The sequence below is a fragment of the Rhinopithecus roxellana genome, chromosome 9, assembly GCF_007565055.1.
Source record: "Rhinopithecus roxellana isolate Shanxi Qingling chromosome 9, ASM756505v1, whole genome shotgun sequence".
NCBI classification, from domain to species: Eukaryota; Metazoa; Chordata; class Mammalia; order Primates; family Cercopithecidae; genus Rhinopithecus; species Rhinopithecus roxellana.
In genome coordinates, this window is record NC_044557.1 from 133,515,890 (window position 1) to 133,538,429 (window position 22,540).

Sequence of the window (22,540 nt, forward strand, 5' to 3'; positions counted from 1 at the left end):
CTCTCTGAATCCGTCCCCGCTTCTGCTGTCTCATAGCCTTCTCTTCTGCTGGTATTCAAATCTCTCTCTTATAAGGGCACTTGTAATTACATATAGGGCCTATCCACATAATCCAGAATAATCTCCTCATCTCAAGATCCTTAATGTATCACATCTACAGAGGCCCTTTTCCACATAAGGTAACATTCACAGTTTCCATGGATTAGGACCTGGTGATTTGGGGGGCCATTATTTCACCTACCACAGGGGTATAGAGCAAAGACCCCTCATCTAGCCCCTTTATCTTGAAGGCTGTGGTGAACCATTATAAAGTTTAAGCAGAGGAATTACATGGTAAGATTTGCATTTTAGCAAAATTAACTTGGGACTTCTGAAGATATAGACTGATAAAGAGCCTGGGGTCACAGGACCCCTACAATAATTCAGAAAAGGTTTGACTGCTCATAGGAGTTAGGCTGAGTGTATTGAAGGGAAACTGAGACAATGTACCAACTGCTCTTTGCAAATTGTTGGATGTAGTAGATGATTTCTGGTTTGGGCAATCAGTTGTCATACACCACAATTTGTAATAAAAGATAAGCCAGTTTGAGAGCGATTTGGGAGACCTTGAGCAAGGAAGAAAGTTTTATCCAAGGAAAAGTGCATTCTGAGAATTAGATATTTGCTAACTACATTTTAGAATGCAATCCATCCTCAGAGACTGCCTCTAAGAACAAAACCAGAAATCAATTAAGTTACACAACTGTTATTACTAAATTTTGTCCTCAGATCTTTAAGACAGAATCTAAGCATGCTGAGGAAAAGTAAGTATGTAATTACCTTAAAATTTTTGTTTCACCTGGACTAGAACCATAAACTGTCAATGCTGTAAAGAATCTTAGGGCTGAGCACAGTCACAGTGGCTCATGCTTATAATCCTAGCACTTTGGGATGCTGAGGCAAGAGGATCACCTGCGGCCAGGAGGTCAAGATCAACTCAGATAATATGGCAAGACCGCATCTTTACAAAACCTTCAAAAATTAGCTGAACATTCTAGTGCATGCCTGTAGTCTCAGCTACTCAAGAGACTGAGGTTGGGAGGATCACCTAAGCCCAGGAGTTGATGTCTACAGATTACACCACTGCACTCCAGCCTGGCAACAAAATGAGACCCTATCTTTTAAAAAGCAAAAAACAAACAAACAAACAAACAGTCTAAGCAATCATTTTCTTTCTTCTTCTTCTTCTTTTTTTTTTTTTTTTTTTTTTTTTTTTTTTTTGCTTTTGTAGAGAAGGGGCCTCACTATGTTTTCCAGGCTGGTCTCAAACTCCTGGCCTCCTTAGCATTCATTTTCTAATCCAACAATTTTCAACCTTTTTTTTCTGTGCTACACACCCTGTTAATGATGAAACCATAGTCCTGTGGTCAATTTCAAGCACACCCGTACTAATTTCACCTTTTTTACCTTCTTCTTTACAAAAGTATATTAAAGTAAGAGTTATTTATCAGGATAACCAAACCCATTTTTTTAGTCAAGTAATTTTATAACATGTAACAAATTACTGTGAGACATCCCCCACTACTGATAGCAACACATTTTTCCAACACCACAGTGAGAACCCTGGATTCGGTTCTCAAGTCCACCCAGGACAAATGCAGCCAGAGTAGTGGAATGCCTGTCACTGAGCTGACTAGTGATGCAGTTGTAACTAGAGCCCAGCCTCATGATTTTTTAGCCCATTGCACCTTCTGGTACCCCTCCGTTCTTTGTTTCTCCTCTAAAGCCTAGTTTACATCTTATTTTATCATCCAGAAAAGCTAGGGTTCACAGAAGCAACAAAACCTTTTCTTTGTTGTCCTTTATTTCTTAAGTAAAATCATATTCTTTTGAGCTCCCTCCATCTTGAGCTCCATTGAGTCTCTTCTTTGCCACTGTAGTTACCCCAGGGCTCCTAATCTTCCCTGCTCTCTCCCCTCCTCGGTGCTCTGTGCACTTAGAGTCTGCACTGCACACTTTACGATTATATCCCGCATTGTCGTGTTCTCTAATTTTTTCATGTGTGCATGTCTTGTCTCCTTTCTACATTTATGAGGTCCTTGTAGAGTTTTACATCTCAATACTCAAAAACTAAAAAGGTGATGTATGGTATGGAAGTTAAATCACTGAAGTGTTCAGAACAGAGATGTATGCCGTTTTATTAGACAAGACTAAAATCTCCTCTCCGCTCTGCACTGCAGAAATCTGTTATATATTCTGCAGTTGTTCTGCATGTGAAAATGAGAAAGAGAATTTTGTCTCTTTCAGAAACAATATATTGGTTCCCGTAAACTAAGGGAAAACTAATAACTTTTAGATTCTCATATTCCTAAAACATTAAGAAAGATGGGTTTGATGCTGCTTGCTCCTTTTCCCTAGAAGAAGTCTATTTTATCACATTTGCTGTTGTTTTTTGCTTGTTTCCTTGAAATGCTATGTCCTGATGCTTTGGCTTTCTGCTATCTTGATCTTTCATAGTACTGCAGACATTTCTCACCAGAATCTGCATAACTGAGGCCAGATCTGGACAGGACTCTTAAAATAATGTGTCCATCCAACACAACTACATAAAATCCAGAAGGCACTTAATATTCAACAGTATTTGTGAGCTGTTTCTTTGCGTTTTAGTAAAACCTAGATAGTGCCCCCAGAAGGCTATAAATAAAAATAGATGGTTTTAGTGATCTTCTTTCCACCCAAATTAATTTATTTCCATGTTAGAGACACAACCATTCAGAATTCTGATTTTATTTTGTCAAGACAGTGTTGGTATAGAAGATGAGTAAGGCAACATTTCAGAAATAAACACTGGCAAAAAGAATTTTGGATATGATATCCCATTCTGCTGAATCAATACTTAATCTGCAGTAAATAACATTGGCAGGAAGCCAATCCATAAAATCAACCATAAAATGCTGTAGAATATTCCAGTGTCTAATGTGCTTCTCAGGCAAATAGCATCAACTCAAGGCACAGTCCTTCTGAATATTACACCGTTTAGCTCATGTATGATAATAATGAAATAAAATGCTTTCTCATTTTATTATGTCTCTAATATTAGTCAAATGCTAGGCCCAATCAAGTAGAGAAATGGGTATATATACAATTTTAATGCAGGATACTACATTTTTGACAAATGCAGTTAAAGGGCCTTATAAGCACATTTAGGAAAAGCACCAAACCCAGCCTGGGGGTGTTAGAGAAGACGCCAAATCTATTTTGTTGGTCCTGTTCTTTTCCCTACACTCTTAATGTTGGAATGCCCAGGGTTCAGCCTTTGTCTTTTTCTCTTCTCTATCTACATTCATTCCCTTAGACATGTCATCATTCTCTACTGTGTGCCTGTGACCTCCCAAATCTCCAGATGTAGAACTCTCTCCCAAGCTCCGTATATAATATCTATTAGCATCTTCGCTGGGGGTATCTAATAGACATCTCAACTCAAAATATCCAGAAATGAACTCCTGACCTGCACTCTGCCAAATCTGGTCTTCCCGTAGCCATTCTCAGCTCAGTTGGTGGCAGCTCCATCCTTCCAGTTGCTCAGGCCTTAAACCCATGGATCAATCTTTAACATTGCTCTTTCCCCTACACCATACATCCAACCAATTATGAAATCCCTTTGGTTTTACCTTAAGAATCCTCCAGTTTCCAACCCTTTCTGACCACTTCTGTTACTACCAACCCAGTCTAAGTTACCATCTTCTCTCGTGGGTTACTGCAGGAGCCTTCTAACTACTCTCACAGCTGCTACACTTGCCTCTCTGCCACCCACACAAACACACAAACACTCTCTATCCTCAGCCACCATGAACCTTTTAAAATATAAGTTAGATGATGTTAACTGCTGAAAATGCTGCAGTGGCTCCAAATTTTACTTGCCTAAGGGACTTAATATAGCCTATAAACTTCACATAATCTGGTCTCCCATTGATTGATCTCATCTATTTCTATCCTCATTTCCCACTTGGCTCCAGCCACATTGGCCTCAGGGTCTTTGCACTGGCTGTTCCCTCTGCTTAAAACTCTTCCCTGGATGCCATAGCTGACTCCTTGAATTCTACAAGTCTGCTCAAAACCCAGCATCTGGGAACAACGTCATCACCATCTCTATCATTGCAACCCACCTCCCCAGTACTCCTAATCTTTCTCACACTGTTCTTTTTCTTGTTTCCATGGCACTTTTCTCCTATACAGTAGAATTCTCCCTCTCACTGTGTCTAGTGTTTATTGTCTCACCACCACCACTGGAATGGAAGTTCTCTACAAGGCAAAAACCTTTGGTTCTTGATGTATCCCAGTGCATGAGGCATGGTGTGTACATAGTAAAGACGTGTTGAATACATGAAAGTATCTACATGTAAGTAATAGTTGAGGCTGCCATGCTCAAATGAAGAGAGTGACCACTGAAGAACATGGCTAAGAGCAGAACAATTGGATTCCCCTTCATTTAAGGGACTAATAGAAGAAGAGAACCCCATAAAGGGGGTTGAGAAGGAAAGAACAGAAAGACTGGAAGAAAAGCTTGAGGGAACAGTGTGTTAAAAGCCAAGGGAGGAGAATATTTCAAGTAGGAGGTCACGTCCTATGAAAAGCCAGGTAAAATAGATCCCCTGGCCCTCTTGAAGTCATTGTCCTGTTTCCCTGCTCTACATCCCAGCCTGTCCCTTTTGTGGCCTTGCCCATCTTTCCCACTCTTCTGCTCTCTCTGCATGTTCCTTAAAACCTTCCTGTTGTAAATGACCCTCTCCAATTGCACATCTCCCTCCATTGATTCTTTGGAGGAAAGCTCATCAGCACACAATTACAGTTTTTATACAGTCTGGGAGGAAATTTAATGGTCCTATTTTTCTCTATGAAAATGCTTAGTCATGAAGTTATCACTCTGTATTTTGTTGATCATAAGCATTGATTTGTACCCATGTACACAAACAACTTGGGACTTACTGCCCATATACAAAGATTGTTTATGTATCTCATTTTCTTTTGGAAACATTTTTTAAAGTACCTACAATTTAGGAAAAACTCAGTCTTTCAGATTTTAAGTTATTAAAGAAATATTTAGGTGATGATAATATTCTCATGGACCAACAGGCTTATTTGAAAATATTTTGTGGTGGTGGTGGTGATATCCCTGGTGTGTCCTCAGCCTTCCATAGAGATGAACTGGAGTTTAGTTGTCTAATCAAAGCCTAAATGTTAATTAAATAGTCTAAGGCAGCAGTCCCCAACCTTTGTGGCACCAAGGACCAGTTTCATGGAAGACAATTTTTCCACAGACAGGAGAGGGGGGAGGGGATGGTTTCAGGATGATTCAAGCACATTATATTTATTGTGCACTTTATTTATATTGTTACTACATTGTGATATATAATGAAATAATTATACAGCTCACCATAATGTAGAGTCAGTGGGAGCCCTGAACTTGTTTCCTGAAACTAGACAGTCCCATCTGGGGGTGATGGGAGACAGTGACAGATCATCAGGCATCATTAGATTCTCATAAGGAGCACACAACCTAGATCCCTCGCATGCGCGGTTCACAATAAGGTTCGCACTCCTATGAGAATCTAATGTTGCCACTGATCTGATGGGAGGCAGAGCTCACCTAGTAATGTGGACAATGGGAAGCAGCTATAAATACAGATGAAGCTTTGCTTGCTCACATGCCACTCACCTTCTGCTATGTGGCCCAGTTCCTAATAAGCCATGGACTAGTACCAGTTTGTGGCCCAGAGATTAGGGATCCCTGTTCTAAGGTACAAGCACCTTCCCTGCGCAGGGTCAGCTCCACTTATTCATTTAAGTAACATTTAAAGGGTAGTGAGGGTGTCTGTTTTGCTAAGTCCTGGGAAACTGTAGTCCATGACCTCTGTCCTCAGGGAGCTCACCCTCTAAAGGAGAGGAGAGTCTATATAAATAAATAGCTTCAGTGCAACATAAGTGCTATCATTTTTACAGCCTTCTACAGCCAAACACAGCTACTTCTAAGATTAGTCTATATTCTCTACTCTGCCACTCTTCACACATCATGTTGGGTCTGTACTGTACCACCTGAGCTAGTATGGGATGTTATAAAGACCCCAAGTTTACCTAGAGAAAGTTGGTGTTGGTTGGATCTAGTGAGGATTCTATGGATAAAGCAAGTAGCCTCAGGTCAAGAGGAATGCTCCTCTGTGGCTATACAGCCAATAGATACAAGGCAAAATTGTCACCACTCACATCTTCACCTGTAGCCTGATTGCCTTCCACTCCAGAAAGGAACAATAGCACTGGTCCTGTTTTCAGTACAAAATAGTTACCCTTTTTCTTACTCAATCTTGAAGGAGAAAATTAATGTTTGGTTTTTCTCTCCTTAAAAAGAATAAAAGGTAGAAATTCCTATCCTTTGTTAATTGACATGAGTCTCTAGACTCTTCAGGAGTGGCTTAGAAATAGTTACAAATCTACAGAAGAGATGGAAATTAAATTACTCCATCTTTGCCTTCTTCTTTGAACTTTGAATAAAGCAACTAATTTACCTTTAGTAACTTAGAATGTTTAGTTGTTTACAAGAGGGTCTGATTTTCTAAGGAAACATCAATAGAGAGCCATTACTTGTTATTCCAAATATAAAGTAAGCATATTACCTATAAGTAAAGTTATCAGGAATTTTTGTAACTCTCAGAACACTATGTTTACAGGGTTATATTTTTATTTTGATATCACATAAGCCTCCAAAATGAAGTTTAAAGAGATGGCTTGGGTGACTGATTCCCCAGATTGCATTTGATGGAGGTGGAGATGGAGGACAGGAAGGCAGAACATGAGAGAAACATTGATGGCATCGTGAAGTGGCTTCTACCTCACTGTTCTGAGAAGACCATCTGAAAAATGGCTGTCTAGTCACAATAATGACAACAGCAACCACAGTCAAGAATCTGAACAAATGGAACAGCATATAACTGTCCTTGGAAGGATGACTCAATGTAATAAAATCCTCCCCAAATCAGTACAAATTGAATGCAATTCCAATTAGAATCTCAAGGTTTTCTTAATTTGGTATTCTGCTTTTAGGAATGGGATAAAATGATCATAAAGTTTACATGGAAAAATAGGTAGACAAAAAAGCCGATAAAACTGTAAAAAGAATAGTGAGGGGACTGTCTCTTGCCTGTATCAGAGCATACTTTAATGCTGCTATAGATTTAGGGTAACAACATGAGAATAGACACATAGAACAGCAGAACAGAACAGAGAGTCCAAGAACTGATCCACACATGTGTTACACTTTTATTTTGCTTTTTTGAGACAGTCTTGCTGTGTTGCCCAGGCTGGAGTGCAGTGGCATGATCTTGGCTCGTTGCAACTTCTGCCTCCCGGGTTCAAGTAATTCTCATGCCTCAGCCTCTTTGAGTAGCTGGTATTACAAGCATGCACCACCACACCTGGCTAATATTTGTATTTGTAGTAGAGATGGAGTTTTACCTTGGCCAGACTGGTCTCGAACTCCTGGCCTCAAGTGATCCTCCCTCCTCAGCCTCCCGAAGTGCTGCGATTACAGGCATGAGCCACCATCCCTGGCTGCATTACACTGTAATATATAACAAAAGTAATGTTGTAATTCGGTTGGAAAACGACAGGATATTTAATAAATGATGCTGACAGAATTGGCTATTCCTCTAGAAAAACTGAAGGGATAACGTTACATATGTACAAAAATAAATCCAGAAGGATTAAAGACTTCCATGGAAAAAAATAAAGTGATAAAATTCTTAGAAGAAAATCTAGAAAGCACCTATAATCTTTCAGGATAGGGAAAACTTTCTTTTTCTTTCTTTCTTTTTTTTTTTTTTTTTTTTTTTGTCTTTTTTGAGATAGGGTCTCACTCTGTCACCCAGGCTGGAATGCAGTGGCACAATCATAGCCCACAATAACCTCGACTTTCTGGTCTGAGGTGATACACCCACCTCAGCCTACCAAGTAGCTGGGACCACAGGTGCACACCATCACAACCAGCTAATTTTTTGTATTTTTAGCAGAGACATGTTTCGCCATGTTGCCCAGGCTGGTCTCAAACTCCTAAATGGAAGTGATCTGCCCACCTCAGCCTCCCAAGGGAAAACTTTCTTAACCAAGACCAAAAAAAAAAAAAAAAAGCCATTTTTTACAAAGACATAGTGATTATATGAAATGTAAAATGTCTAAAATGATAAAGTTTCCATAAATGATTAAATAGAAAAATCACAGATTTGAGGATAAAATGCAATGCAAGTGACAGTCTTTACAAAGTACTTTCTACATGGGTATGGAAAAGATAAATAGCCCAGCAGAAAACAAAATGAGCTAAGAACATGATTAAACAATTCAGAGTCCAGTCTAAAGTATGAACACAAACACGCTGCCAGTAAGGAAGGCAAATTGGCCGGGCACGGTGGCTCACGCTTGTAATCCCAGCACTTTGGGAGGCTGAGGCGGGTGGATCACCTGAGGTTGGGAGTTCGAGACCAGCCTGGCCGACATGGTGAAACCCTGTCTCTACTAAAAATACAAAAATTAGCCTGGCATAGTGGCACACGTCTATAATCCCAGCTACTCAGGAGGCTGAGGCAGGAGAATTGCTTAAACCCAGGAGGTGATGGTTGTGGTAAACTGAGATCGTGCCACTGCACTCCAGCCTGGGTGACAGAGCAAGACTCTGTCTCAAAAGAAAAAAGAAAAATAAGGAAGTAAAATTAATTTTTGCCATCAAACTGGCAAAAATCAAAAGGTGATACACTTGTAGAGTATTGCTAGTAGGGATGAAGGAGAGATGGTACTCTTACATACTACTTGTGGAAATATAAATAGTAGCAATCTTAGTAAGCAATCTGGCAAAAAAAAATCTATGAGAATTAAAAATATCCTTTTATAACTTTAAATATTTGAATCATGTGAATTTATCATCTTTTTAAAATGTGTATGTGTGTGTGTGTGTGTGTGTGTGTGTGTGTGTGTGTATACACACATATCTCCTTTGACCCAAGGCCCTATTCCTGTAAGTCTGTCCCATAGAAATAAAAGCACTCAGATGTAAGGATACATATACTTTGATGCTTATTGCATTATTGTTTCTTTCAGGTCAGTAGTAATGTCTCCACCTTCTTTATTGTGATATTGTTTCATCATGGTAAAGAGAGAGAAATAAGCATGATTCCCGACAATAGACAGGCAGGAGACTAAATTATGTTACAATAGAATGAATTTAAAAGAATGAATTCAAATCTGTATGGAAGACGTTCCACAAAATATCATTGAAGAAAAAAGCAAGAGGCAAAAAAATTGTATGATTATGATCTTGTTTTGTGAGTAAAAATAGCTCATATATATATGTGTGTGTATATATATATATAAACATGTAATTTATACCTATATAGCTATATCAAGATACATATATGCACGGTGTATGAGTACATATATGCACACCAGTGTGTGTATTTGTAAACTATATTAACTACGCTCAGTTTTTAACATGGGTCATTCCAGGATAAGTTGACAGTGGGAGATGCAAGTGAAAAAGAAATCTTTTAAAAGATGACAATTTTTAAATTAGCATTGTGATTCCATTTATGAGAAATTTAAAAGCTATAAATGAAAAACATTGAAAGTGATAATATAACAATGAAAACATGTCACAATAACCATGACTTCCCAATACTGCTCACTAGAGGATTCAGCTGCAACTGTCAAGTCAATTTCCACAGGGACCAGTTGCTGTCAAATGTAAAATAAAACCAAATATTCCTGCTGCTTTTCTGTTTTTACTTATTTTCCTTTAAAAACTTTTAATTTTTTTAAAAATATATTTCAGATCTCTATTTTTCTTTTCTAATTTTTTTACTTATGAATTGAGATAATATGACAGAAATAAAAATTAGGCTAGACGTGATGACTTACACCTGTAACCCCAGTACTTTGGAAGGCCGAGGACTAGGCTGGATGATATATTGAGACTGTAAAAAAAAAAAAGAAAAAAAGAAATAATACCATTATTGCCAGCCTAGCAAATGACTATTAATCTTTACTTCTTTTATTTTTTCCTTAGTTTTTAACTATCTCATTTATACAATTGCATGCTCTTTTTTCCATTAAATATTTAATTCTAATCATTTTTTCCAAGTATTTATTGAATTCACTCTCCAATGTTTATTTTTAGAGAAATAAAAAGATGTTTTGAATGTACAGAGAGACAACAGATTGCAATACACATACTTTTGCCAGTTAGGAGATCAACCAAGAACTTTATGTTCTCACATTCTTTTATATCATCATTTACATCATGAATTCATTGAAGAAAAACAACAGGTAGACACTGCTAAGGTATTTAAGTTAGATTTCATCTATCTTTCTGATCCTTATTTTAAGAGAATTAAAATACAATTAATTTAAAAATTATATTTTTAATTTCTATACAATTAATTTAAAAATTAAAAATATTTTAATTATAGTTTAATTCATCTCTAAACATTCTAAATATTATTTTGGTATGTTTTATATGATATTAGACTACAAATAAGACATATATAAATTAAAAATATATATCAGGGATATGCAAAAAGTTTCTTACTGATGGGATGAGGAATCAAAGACATTTGAAGAAAACAGGAAATCCAAAGCCCCATCTCCTATTCAAGGCCTGTCACTCCACCTGGTTGCTGATTCCACCCATTCACATCTTTTCTAGAACTTTCTCCTATCAAATAATCTCTCTTTTTCTTTTTTCATCTATACTTTTCCCCTTTCTTTCTTTAGATATGCTTGTCCTCCCTAAAAAAAGAAAACTTAAATCTGCTTCTTATCCCCAAGGTTACCTCTAGCTATCATTGTATATATTTTCTTCCCTTGTACACCAAGCTTCCCAAAAAAGATAGTCTATACTTACTATCTCCTTCTCCTTTCTTCACATTCATTCCTCTAAGTGCCTATAACATCTGGCTTTTGCCCCTACCACTCCACTAATTTTTCTAAAGCAAAAGTCCCCAGTTACTTTGTTACTATAAAATTAAATGAAATTCTTTTCTGCATTTTACAGGCTAACCACACTCTCCTTGAAACATCAAACCCCTGGATTCCTTGACATCAGCATCTTGTGGTCCTCCTGCTTTCCTCACAGTTCCTCCCTAGTGTGAATGACAGAGTCCTCTTATACTCTTTGTGTCTTTTAAATACTGATATTCCCCACAGTTTGAAGCTTTGTATTCATTTTGAGTGATTTCACTTTTTTTTTTTTTTTTTTGAAACGGAGTCTCACTCTGTTGCCCAGAGTGGGGTGCAGTGGCTCACTGCAACCTCTGCCTCCTGGGTTCAAGGGATTCTTCTGCCTCAGCCTCCCAAGTAGCTGGAATTGCAGGCACCCACCACAGCACCCAGCTAATTTTTGTATTTTTACTAGAGACAGGGTTTTACCATGTTGGTCAGACTGATCTCGAACTCCTGATCGCAAGTGATCCACCTACCTCGGCCTCCCAAAGTGCTGGGATTGCAGTCATGAGCAGCCGATTTTACTTTCACAAAATGATAATGACCCCCAAATCTTTTTCTCTAGCCTAGTATTTCCTTTGAGCTTCATATTTATCTTCAGTACCCCATTAGAAATATCTATTGGCAGCCAAACTTAACATGTCCAAAATGAAATAAACATCTTCCTTTTCTCCCTATATGTCCACATCCCTTCTCATCTATTCAATGTTTCATTCAAAACAACTACTGTCGGCCGGGCATGGTGGCTCACGCCTGTAATCCCAGCACTTTGGGAGGCCAAGGCGGGTGGGTCACGAGGTCAGGAGATCGAGGCCATCCTGGCTAACACGGTGAAACCTCATCTCTATTAAAAATACAAAAAAAATAAATAAATAAATTAGCCAGGCGTGGTGGCGGGCGTCTGTAGTCCCAGCTACTCGGGAGGCTGAGGCAGGAGAATGGCGTGAACCCGGGAGGCGGAGCTTGCAGTGAGCTGAGATCGCGCCACTGCCCTCCAGCCTGGGCGACAGAGCGAGACTCCGTCTCAGAAAAAAAAAAAAAAAATACTGTCGACTAAGTTGACCAAGCCAGAGAGGTAAGATGTTATCAAACCCCGGCTCATTGCCCTGCATATTCAACCAATCACCAAGTCCAATTAGTTAATCTTCCAAATATTTCTTTAATGCACCCCCTTGGTACTGTTCCTAATACCACAGCCCTAGCTCCAGCTGTCAATATCTCTGGCCCAGATTGTTGTAATTGTGTCTTGATTTGGTCTCCCTGATTATAGACTTGCCTCTTACAAATCTATCCTATAAACTTTTACAAGATAAATCTAAAATAAAAATCTGACCATGCCTTAAAATCCTTCATGGTTAAGAGACTAAGAGGAAGAGAAATGTGAATTGACTGCTAAAAAGTGTGGGATTTCTTTTTGGAATTGAACGTTATAAAATTAGATAATGGTGATGGTTGCACAGCTCAGTAAATATATTAAAAACTTCTGAATTATCCACTTTAAAAGGGTGAATTTATTGTATGTAAATTATATCTCAATAAAGTGGTGATTAAAAAAGAACTTCAGTTATGGTAGCTCAAGACCTCCAGGAAGCAGGAATCAACTCAGGATTAGATGACAAGAGATGTATTTGAAGGAAACACCTTTCAAAAATAAAGAAGAGGAAGCAAGAATAGCTAGGACACGGGCTGGGAGCAGTGGCTCACGCCTGTAATCCCAGAACTTTGGGAGGCTAAGGCGGGTGGATCACTTGATGTCAGGAGTTGGAAACCAGCCTGGCCAGCATGGTGAAACCCTGTCTCTACTAAAAATACAAAATTAGCCAGGCATGGTGGTGCGCACCTATAATCTCAGCTACTCGGGAGACTGAGGCAGGAGAATCATTTGAATACAGGAGGTGGAGGTTCCAGTGAGCCAAGATCGTGCCACCGCACTCCTGCCTGGGTGACAGAGCAAGACTCCGTCTCAAAAAAAAAAAAAGAATAGACTAGGAGAGCTTTTTTGCCATGATGCAGGTCAGAAACCTATGAAAGGAGAGAGGAGAAAAGAATGGGGCTGGAAGAGTCTCAGACTAACATGCAACTCTAAGAAAGGCTTTGGCAGGCCTATGGGGATGCATCAAGCCAAAGTTGCCTTGTTAAGGATACCTGCATCTGGCAAGAATGGGCCTGCACTAATGCCTCTACTATGATCAGTCATTGGCAAAGAGCAACTGTAGGGAAATGTGGGCTTGATGAGAATGTAGTGATGGATCCAGAGGGTAGCAAGTGGAGCTGTCAGTCAACTATGCTCAGGGCAGCAAGAGGTCTCAGTAGTGTATTTTCTGGGCACCACAGAGGTTCTTCACTGCCTAGAGGACACTACAAGCTCCTTTGCATAATATATAAGATGTTCCATGAACTAGTTCCTAATTACTACTCTAGGCGCATCCACCAGAATTCTCTGACTCGCATTTTATGTTGAATCTTACTACCAAATGTCTCTTGCCTTTACACCGTTGTTGATACTGTTCTTACTACCTGAAATTATCTTCTAACTCATATCTATCCCTCTAGATTTGTCTCTTCCAGGGGACATTATCTCCTCTAAGAAGATTTTCCTGAACACTCACACAGGATGATTGCCTCTTTGCCCTGTCTTCTAAATATATCATAGCATTTACCACATTATATTGATTTTTTCTGTTACCTTTATGTGTTCCAGCATAATCTTTATGTTCATCAACTCAGGGTCTGTGGCTTCTTTATATTTAATTCCCAGTATATAACATAATGTCTAGAACAGAAGTATTCAAAAATTTTTGTTAAGTTGAATTCAACATCAGGTTTTAATTTTAAAATATAAGCCCTTTATATTATTACATTATTACACATAGTCTGACTTATGTTGTCATGTATATTTGTGTTACTTTATATTTCCTTGCTCTTTTTGGTGAAATTGTAACTATAATACTAAAAATTTCTTAATTCATTCTACATTCATTATATATGACCAAACATACATAAGGTCCTTTTTTCCCACTGTTCACCCTGCATATAATCTTGTGGAAAAACTTAGTTATTAAAGAGCATCTCTTTTGTATATTCATCCCCACATTCTGTAAGTCCATCCAGAAGGATGATATGAAGGAAAAGGGTTAAGGAAAGCCCCTAACAACAACCAAACCCTTATATTTTTTTCTGCTTACCATGTCTTATTTTTGCTATTTAAATTATTAAACCATTTAGAATTTACTTTTGTACATTTATGTGCTAAGGATCCAACTCTGGTTTCTCCATATTATGTGCTAGTTTCTCAACATCATTTACTAAACAATCATTTTCCTGGTGATTCTGTTCCATTGGTCTACTAGCTTATTTCTGACTTTATATCATATTGTTTCTATGATTATACCTATGTATGTTTTAATGCCTGATAGGATAAGCCCTTCTCTACTCTTCTTTTCCAAGATTTTCTGAGCTATTTATTCTCCCTCAAAACTTTCAGAGTTCTTTAGTTGAGTTTTCTCCCAAAATCCTGCTGCTGATATTTTTGTCAAAATTGAATTGAACAAAATAACTAAACAAATAGGGAAGAATGAATATCTTTACACTACCAAGTCATCATATTCATGAACATAGTATAGTTCTCTAATTCAATTCTGAAATTATAGATCTTTTAGTAGAGTTTTAACATTTTCTTTCTAATAGGCATTATTTAATAGCTTAATTCCTAGATATTGTGAATAATACCTTATTTTCTACTACACATTCTTATAAGTAATATTGTCAAGAGTAGAATTACACTATTGAATTTTTTAATTGATCTTTTATCCAGGTGTCTTGGAGACTCCTCTACTTCTTGCAAGATAAACAGTGTCTCAGAGAAAGTATCCTATGCAGGATCTAGTTTTTCCGCAATAGGATAATTCCTCAAAACTGTGGTGGGATAGTGTTCCCCGCAAATTCATGTCCACTGAAACCTTGGAATATGACCTTATTTGGAAAAAGTTTATTTGTGGAAGTAATTAGTTAAATTCAGTGAGTTGTCCCTATAATAAGAAGAGAGAACACACAGAGAAACACACAGGGAAGAAAGCCACGTGAATATACAAGAAGAGACTGGAGTATAGTCATGCACCACATGACAATGTTTTAGTCAACAGTGATTGTATATATGACAGAGGTCCCATAAGATTATAATACTGAATTTTTACTTCACTGTTTCCATGTTTAGATACACAAATATTTATCATCTTGTTATAATTGCCTACAGTATTCAGTAGAATGATATACTGTATAGGTTTACAGCCTAGAGCAATGGGCTACACCGTCTACATTTGCATAAGTACATTCTATGATGTTCGCTCACTGATGAAATTGTCTAATGATGTATTTCTTAGAACATATTATTTTTTATTTATTTATTTGTTTTTGAGATAGGGTCTTTCTCTGTCACCCAGGCTAGAGTACAGTGGCACGATCTTGGCTCACTGCAAACTCCACCCCCTGGGTTCAAGTGATTCTCACGCCTCAGCCTCCTGAGTAGCTGGGATTACAGGTGCATGCCACCACGCCCGGCCAACTTTTGTATTTTCAGTAGAGACAGAGTTTCACCATGTTGGCCAGCCTGGTCTCAAACTCCTGACCTCAAGTGATCCACCCACCTCAGCCTCCCAAAGTGTTGTGATTACAGGCGTGAGCCACCATACCTGGCATGTCTTTCTATAAGTGATACATGGCTGGAATGCATCCACAAACCAAGAAATACCAAGGATTGCCAAGAACCACCAGAAGCTAGGAAGAGGCTTCTGTAGATAGGAAGGATTCTTCCGTAGATAATTCAGAAGGTGGATGGCCCTGCTGACACCTTGATTTCAGACTTTGAGCCTCAAGAACTGTAAGAGAATAAATTTCTGTTGTTTTAAGTGGCTTACTTTGTAGTAATGTGTTATGGCAGCCTTAGGAAACTAATACAAATACCAAGGCTGCCACAGTACTAAAAGTAGACATCTGGTATATCTACTTACACCACATGTTTTTCTATGGATCTTCTTTATTTTTCTGTATGAAAACATCAGTCCAGGCACTATGGCTCATGCCTGTAATCTCAATATTTTGGGAATCCAGGGTGGAAGGATTGCTTGAGCTCAGGAATTCAACACCAGCCTGGGCAACATAGCAAGACCTCATCTCTATTAAAAATAAAGTTTAAATCATTTTCTGCAGGATTGGAGATAATAAATAAAATAAAATCAGTCATTTGATCAATTAGTTCACCTATTAGCATTCTTCATAATCACTGTTACTTTAAGACTTATTTCTGCTGTCTTAATTCCTGTATTCCTGTTCTCTGTTTTCCAGAGTTTCTTTTCTTTCTTTTTTTTTGAGATGGAGTCTCGTTCTTGTCACCCAGGCTGGAATGCGATGGCGTGATCTCAGTTCACTTAAACCTCTGCCTCCTGGGTTCAAGTGATTCTCCTGCCTCAGCCTTCCAAGTAACTGGGGTTACACACATGCACCACCACACCTGGCTAATTTTTTTGTATTTTTAGAAGAAATGGGGTTTCACCATGTTGACCAGGCAGGTCTCAAGCTCCTTACCTCAGGTGATCCACCCGCCCTGGCTCCCGAAGTGCTGGGATTACACGCGTGAGCCACCACACTCAGCCTCTTTTCTTTTAAGACACAGGGTATTGCTCTGTCACCCAGACTAGAGTGCAATGTCACCATCACAACTCACTATAACTTCAAACTCCTGGGCTCAGGCGATCCTGCCTCTGCCTTTCAAGTAACTAGGACTACAGGTGTGTGCCACCATACCTGGCTAACTTTTTTTAATTTTTGTAGAGATGAGGTCTCACTATGTTGGCCAGGCTGGTCTCAAACTCCTGGTCTCAAGCAGTCCTCCAACCTTAGCCTCCCAAAGTGCTGGGATTAAGGTGTAAGCCATTGCAGCTGGCCCTGTTTCTTCTTTTTTCTTTTTTCCTTCTTTACTACTTTCAATTAAATGGTTCAAAGTTAATTCCATTAGTTATGAAGTCTGTGTTCTATTTTTCTTATTCTGGTGGTTATTCCTAATTTAATACCCATACTTAGGTTTGTTTTTTTCCATCAATTTCTAAATTTAATCAATATCTATATCTCCTTTTCAAAACAGACCAACAATTTAGCATGCTTTTGCCTTCCCTGCCCACCCACCTCTTTATTTTTCCATCAATTTGTTGTTTCCTAGGATTTGATACCTAGATCATTATACTTTCCACCCCTCCACCCTTTCGCTATTGCTTATTTAGATAGCAAATGTTACTAAGCTACTTATTAACCTGCAATTCTCATATCAAATAGGCTCTCTGGAGTTACTCATTATTTTGTTGGAATACTTTCTTCAGGGGTGTTTTCAAAGTATGTCAGTGTGTGGTATATTCTTTTGAGGCCTTTTAGATGCTAGAGAACATCGTTATTTCACTCTCACATTGCAGTGAGAATCCAGCTAGATATAGAAGCCTAGATTCAAAATTCCTTTTTAATAAATACATTGGATTTATTACTCTAATGTTGCTGTTGAAAAGTCAAATGTGAATGGAATTCTTGTTCCTTTCTAAATGACTTGCTTTTTCTCTCTAGAATTGTTTTCTTTTCTTAAATTGCACTATAATTTGTCAAAGTGTTGATATTTTCCTCTCTATCTCTTTTGTTTGGTGCACAATAAGTCTGTTCAATCTTTCCTTAATTGTGGAGACATTTTTAGCTGGGCATGGTGGCTCATGCCTGTAAATCCCAGCACTTTCAGAGGCCAAGGTGGGCAGATCACTTGAGGTCAGGAGTTCAAGACCAGCCTGGCCAGCATGGTGAAACCCCGTCTCTACCAAAAATACAAAACCTATCCAGGTGTGGTGGCAGGGCGCCTGTAATCTCAGGTACTCAGGAGGCTGAGGCAAGAGAATCACTTGAACCCAAGGAGGCAGAGAGTTTGCAGTGAGCTGAGATTGCACCACTGCACGCCAGCCTGAGTGACAAAGCGAGGCTCCATCCCCCCCAAAAAAAAAATTGTGGAGAAATTTTAATTTGCAGTTATTCAAATGTTTAACTTTATTTTTTCCTTTCGTTCTAGGGCTCCCGTTAATCACATATTGATATTTATTTTATTTTTCATGTCCTTTCATTTTTCTCTCATTTTTCTTATTCTTTACTCTTCCCGATGCCTTCTGGGAATGTTTCAAACCACTCTCCATCTCATTAATTCATTCATCAACTGTATTCATTCAACCCTGAATTAAATTGTTTGTTTCTACTATATCTGATTGGTCCTTTTTTTTATAACTCCTTGTCCCTATTTGTTTCCAGTGCCCTCCTACATGCCCTTGAGAATGTTTATTAGGATTATTGTAAATTCTTGTTTTCTCTGGCTCATCAGTTCTGCTCCCTCCAGAATTAGTTGTTTAGTTTGTGATCTTGCCTTTCCAGTGCTTTAGGTCTGTATTCCACAGATCTCTCTTTATTTTTTCCATTCCCTCCAGAGTATCAGCTATAGTATTTTTTGTTTTGTTTTGTTTTGAGACGGAGTCTCACTCTGTAGCCCAGCAATGGTGCAAGCTCCGCTCACTGAGAGCTCCGCCTCCTGGGTTCACACCATTCTCCTGCCTCAGCCTCCCGAGTAGCTGGGACTACAGGTGCCCGCCACCACGCCCGACTAATTTTTTTGTATTTTTAGTAGAGACGGGGTTTCGCCATTTTAGCCAGGATGGTCTCCTGACCTTGTGATCCACCCTCCTTGGCCTCCCAAAGTGCTGGGATTACAAGCCTAAGCAACCACACTCTGCCCAGCTATAGTTTTTATGTTACATTCTGAGTTCCACCTATAGCCCACTTGCTTCTGAGGCATCTCCAGGATGAGATTCAAAGGAGGAAAACCCCAATTGCTGTAAGTTCCCCATCTTGACTCTTGTCTTCACTGCAGCATAAGCTACACTTATGGTCCTCAAGATTTAGCCCAATTTGACTGGGCTGTCTTTTTATGTTCAGTAGAATTTGACTACATCACAGAACCACCAAACATTTTCTACTAGTTTGTGGAGAGAATTATCATTTTCTAGAGGTAGGGAAGAGACATCAGTGGCCTCATATGGCAAATAACTATGGAAAATGTAATTATTTCCAAATTTTCTTAGGACCATAATACTTTGTGATTGTTCTAGTGATTCTTATTTTCCTTCCTTCCTTCCTTAAACCTCTTAAGTATACTCTATATAATTTGATTTTTAATTCAAAAGTTATTAAAATTTTGTTTTGAAGATTTCATAACTAAAGTCTAACCAAGATAACTAGCAAAGCCTCCTGGTTTTACAAAACTAGTTTGGATAGTGCTGTTCTAAAAGTATAATAGAAATGGTGAAATTGTTTCTGGCCTGTCTTTATGTTCTTGCTATATCAGTATTTGTATCTTATCAGATACCTTTACATATATCTAGCCTTTTCTTTCTAACTGACATTAACTTATTCAACAAATATTTGTTGAACACTTGCTGTACTATTTTTCAAGCTGCTAGGTGCAGCTAGAAGTGACAGCTGATAGAGCGATTTCTTTAGAGTAGTTTGTGCAGGTTCAAACTTGAAAAATCAGTACCTGGTTTCCATTCAGGCCCTCCTATTGTGCATGGGAACTTGAACCACCTTGGAACTTTTGTATTGATTTCCATAAATGAGAAGTTAGATGAATTGCTTAATAATACCATATGTTTGCAGAAATAAAAGAAAAATCACAGCTTAACAGTGCTGATTTGTGTTTCTTGTTTCTTCCCTGCCTACTTCCTTACCCCATTTTCTTTTCTGACTTGCAGATGAAGGAGCTTCTATGCACCCTTGTGATGATACATACTGTGGCCCTTTTCCAGAATCTGAGCCGGAAGTGAAGGCTGTAGCTAACTTCCTTCGAAAACACAGAAAGCACATTAGGGCTTATCTCTCCTTTCATGCATATGCTCAGATGTTGCTGTATCCCTATTCTTACAAATATGCAACGATTCCCAATTTTAGCTGTGTGGTAAGTATTTGACCCTGTGCATATGCATCAGGCTTCATGCTGTTTTTCTGAAGCTAAGATAGTTCTAAGTACTAATGATGATGGCAAACAAATGTTTGTGTTATCCTAATAAGTATTTTACATGTATTGACTCATTTATTCTTCATAACAATCATATGAGGCAGCTTTTATTATCCCCACTTTATAGATAAAGAAGCTAGAAGCTGGCTGGGCGCGGTGGCTCAAGCCTGTAATCCCAGCACTTTGGGAGGCCGAGACGGGCGGATCACGAGGTCAGAAGATCGAGACCATCCTGGCTAACACGGTGAAACCCCGTCTCTACTAAAAAAAAAATACAAAAAACTAGCCGGGCGAGGTGGCGGCGCCTGTAGTCCCAGCTACTCGGGAGGCTGAGGCAGGAGAATGGCGTGAACCCGGGAGGCGGAGCTTGCAGTGACAGAGCGAGACTCCATCTCAAAAAAAAAAAAAAAAGAAGCTAGAAGCTAAGAGATTAAGTAATTAGATGGAGAACACACAACTACTAAGTCTCATAGCCAGGATTCAGCCCCAACTCTAGTTCCATAGCTGTTGCTTTTAACCGTAGTGCTGCTTCTCAAATACAATCCTATCAAACCTATTTGTATTCTTACCACAGGTTACACAGAAAAGGTCAGGGTGGGTGGATTTGATTAGTATCATAGCTCTGGTCATGTATGCAAGGCTGTAATTAATTTTATTGAGTAAACGATTGTTCATAAATTATAGATTGACTCTCATTAGTTAAAAGCAGGTTTTAATTTATAAGTGCTGTTTGCTTAATGCTACTAAGTCTTTGGGTATGTATCTGACAAGTTAGTACTTGTCTAACAGAATGAACAGACTTTCAGGCTTAAGATTACTTAAAAATGAAAAAGCAGAGTTTCTTTCTCTCCTTATATCAGAAACCCAACAAGCTATTCACTATGGGGCATCATTCATCACTAAGTGAGTCATTTCAGAGCCTATAGCGTCTAAAAGCTTATGAAGTTCAAAAACCAAGAAAAACTAACATACAGTGCTAGAAGTCAGGTGGCACTTACCTTTGGGGAAAAAAGAAGGGGTACAGTGATTGAGAGGAAATTGGGTTGCTGCTGAAGTTCTGTTCCTTGACCTGGGTGGTGGTTACATGAATGTGTTCAATTTGTGATCATTTGTTGAGCAATCAGCTCAAAAACGGTGTACTCTTCTACATGTATATTTTAGGGCTTTTTTGGCCTCTTGACACCAAATGTGTAATGTCTTTTTCCAGCACCACTTATCCAACACCACTTGGGTGTCCAACAATTCAATTCCATTTGGTCACTCACTACCCAGAGTTAGCATCAGACTCCACAGGTTTAAGGACTCAGTCCCACACGACTGCCCTCACTTCAGACACCAGTAGCAAGCAGGGGGTTCCCAAGTTAACCACATTCCTGTCTGACTTGGCTGCAGAGTTGCAGGTTCTTACCAGCCCACCTCTCGTTTGATAATTCACTAGAATGACTCACAGAGCTCAGGAAAGAGCTTTACATACTATCACCTGTTTATTTAAGATACACAATTGGCTGGATACAGTGGCTCACTCCTATAATCCCAGTACTTTGGGAGGCCCAGGCAGGTGTATCATTTGAGCCCAGACATTTGAGACCAGCTTGCACAACATGGTGAGACCCCCATCTCTACAAAAAAATTAAAAATTAGCCAGGCATGGTGATGGGACATACCTGTGGTCCCAGCTACTCAGGAGGCTGGAACAGGAGGATCACTTGAGCTCAGGAGGTCAGGGCTGCAGTGAGTCATGTTCATGCCACTGCCCTGCAGCCAGGGAGACAGAGTGAGACCCTGTCTTATCAATCCATCAGTCACACAACTCAGGAACCGCCAAATGGAAGAGATGCATAAGGCAAGGTACAGGGGAAGGGGCTGAAGGCTTCCGTGCCTTCTCTAGGTGCATCAACCTCCCAGCACATCCAGTGTTCATTAACCCAAACGCTCTCCAAACCCCGCTGTTTAGGGGTATTCATGGCGATTTCATTATAGAGGTCTAATTGATTAAGTCATTAGCCATTGGAGTTTTTACTCAATCTCTGGCCCCTCTCTTCTCCTCAGAGGGTGAAGGATGGAGCTAAAAGTTCCAACTCTCTAATCACAAAGTTTGGTCTTTCTGGCAGCACCCTGCATCCTGAAGCTACTTAGGGGCCTCCAGCCACAAGTCATCTCATTACCATCCAAAAGACACCCTTAGCACTCTGGAGATTCCAGGAGTTTTTAGAAACTGTGTGCCAAGAACCAGCGACAAGGACCAAATATTTATTTTTTTATTATACCACAATGTTATACTTGAATTTAAAATCTTATTGAAGAGAATCATTCCCTTTCTCCCTACACCTTAAACTCCAAATCCTGCACCAATTGCTTGGGGTTTTAGGAATTTCTGTTCTAGATGTCGAAGACTTTAGGAGGGCCTGGGGAAGACTTATTCTGTCCAAAAAGAGAATTTTGTTC

The 22,540-nt window shown here is 39.0% G+C and overlaps 1 protein-coding gene across 1 annotated transcript in view; it reads left to right on the forward strand.

The window, feature by feature from the left end:
* Positions 1 to 22,540, forward strand: part of CPA6 (carboxypeptidase A6) — a 334,748-nt gene that overhangs the window by 302,680 nt on the left and 9,528 nt on the right. Inside the window, exon 9 of the mRNA XM_010371606.2 lies at positions 19,833 to 20,035. Within this exon, the coding sequence (XP_010369908.1) occupies positions 19,833 to 20,035 (203 nt within the window). The remainder of the gene's footprint in view (positions 1 to 19,832; positions 20,036 to 22,540) is intronic.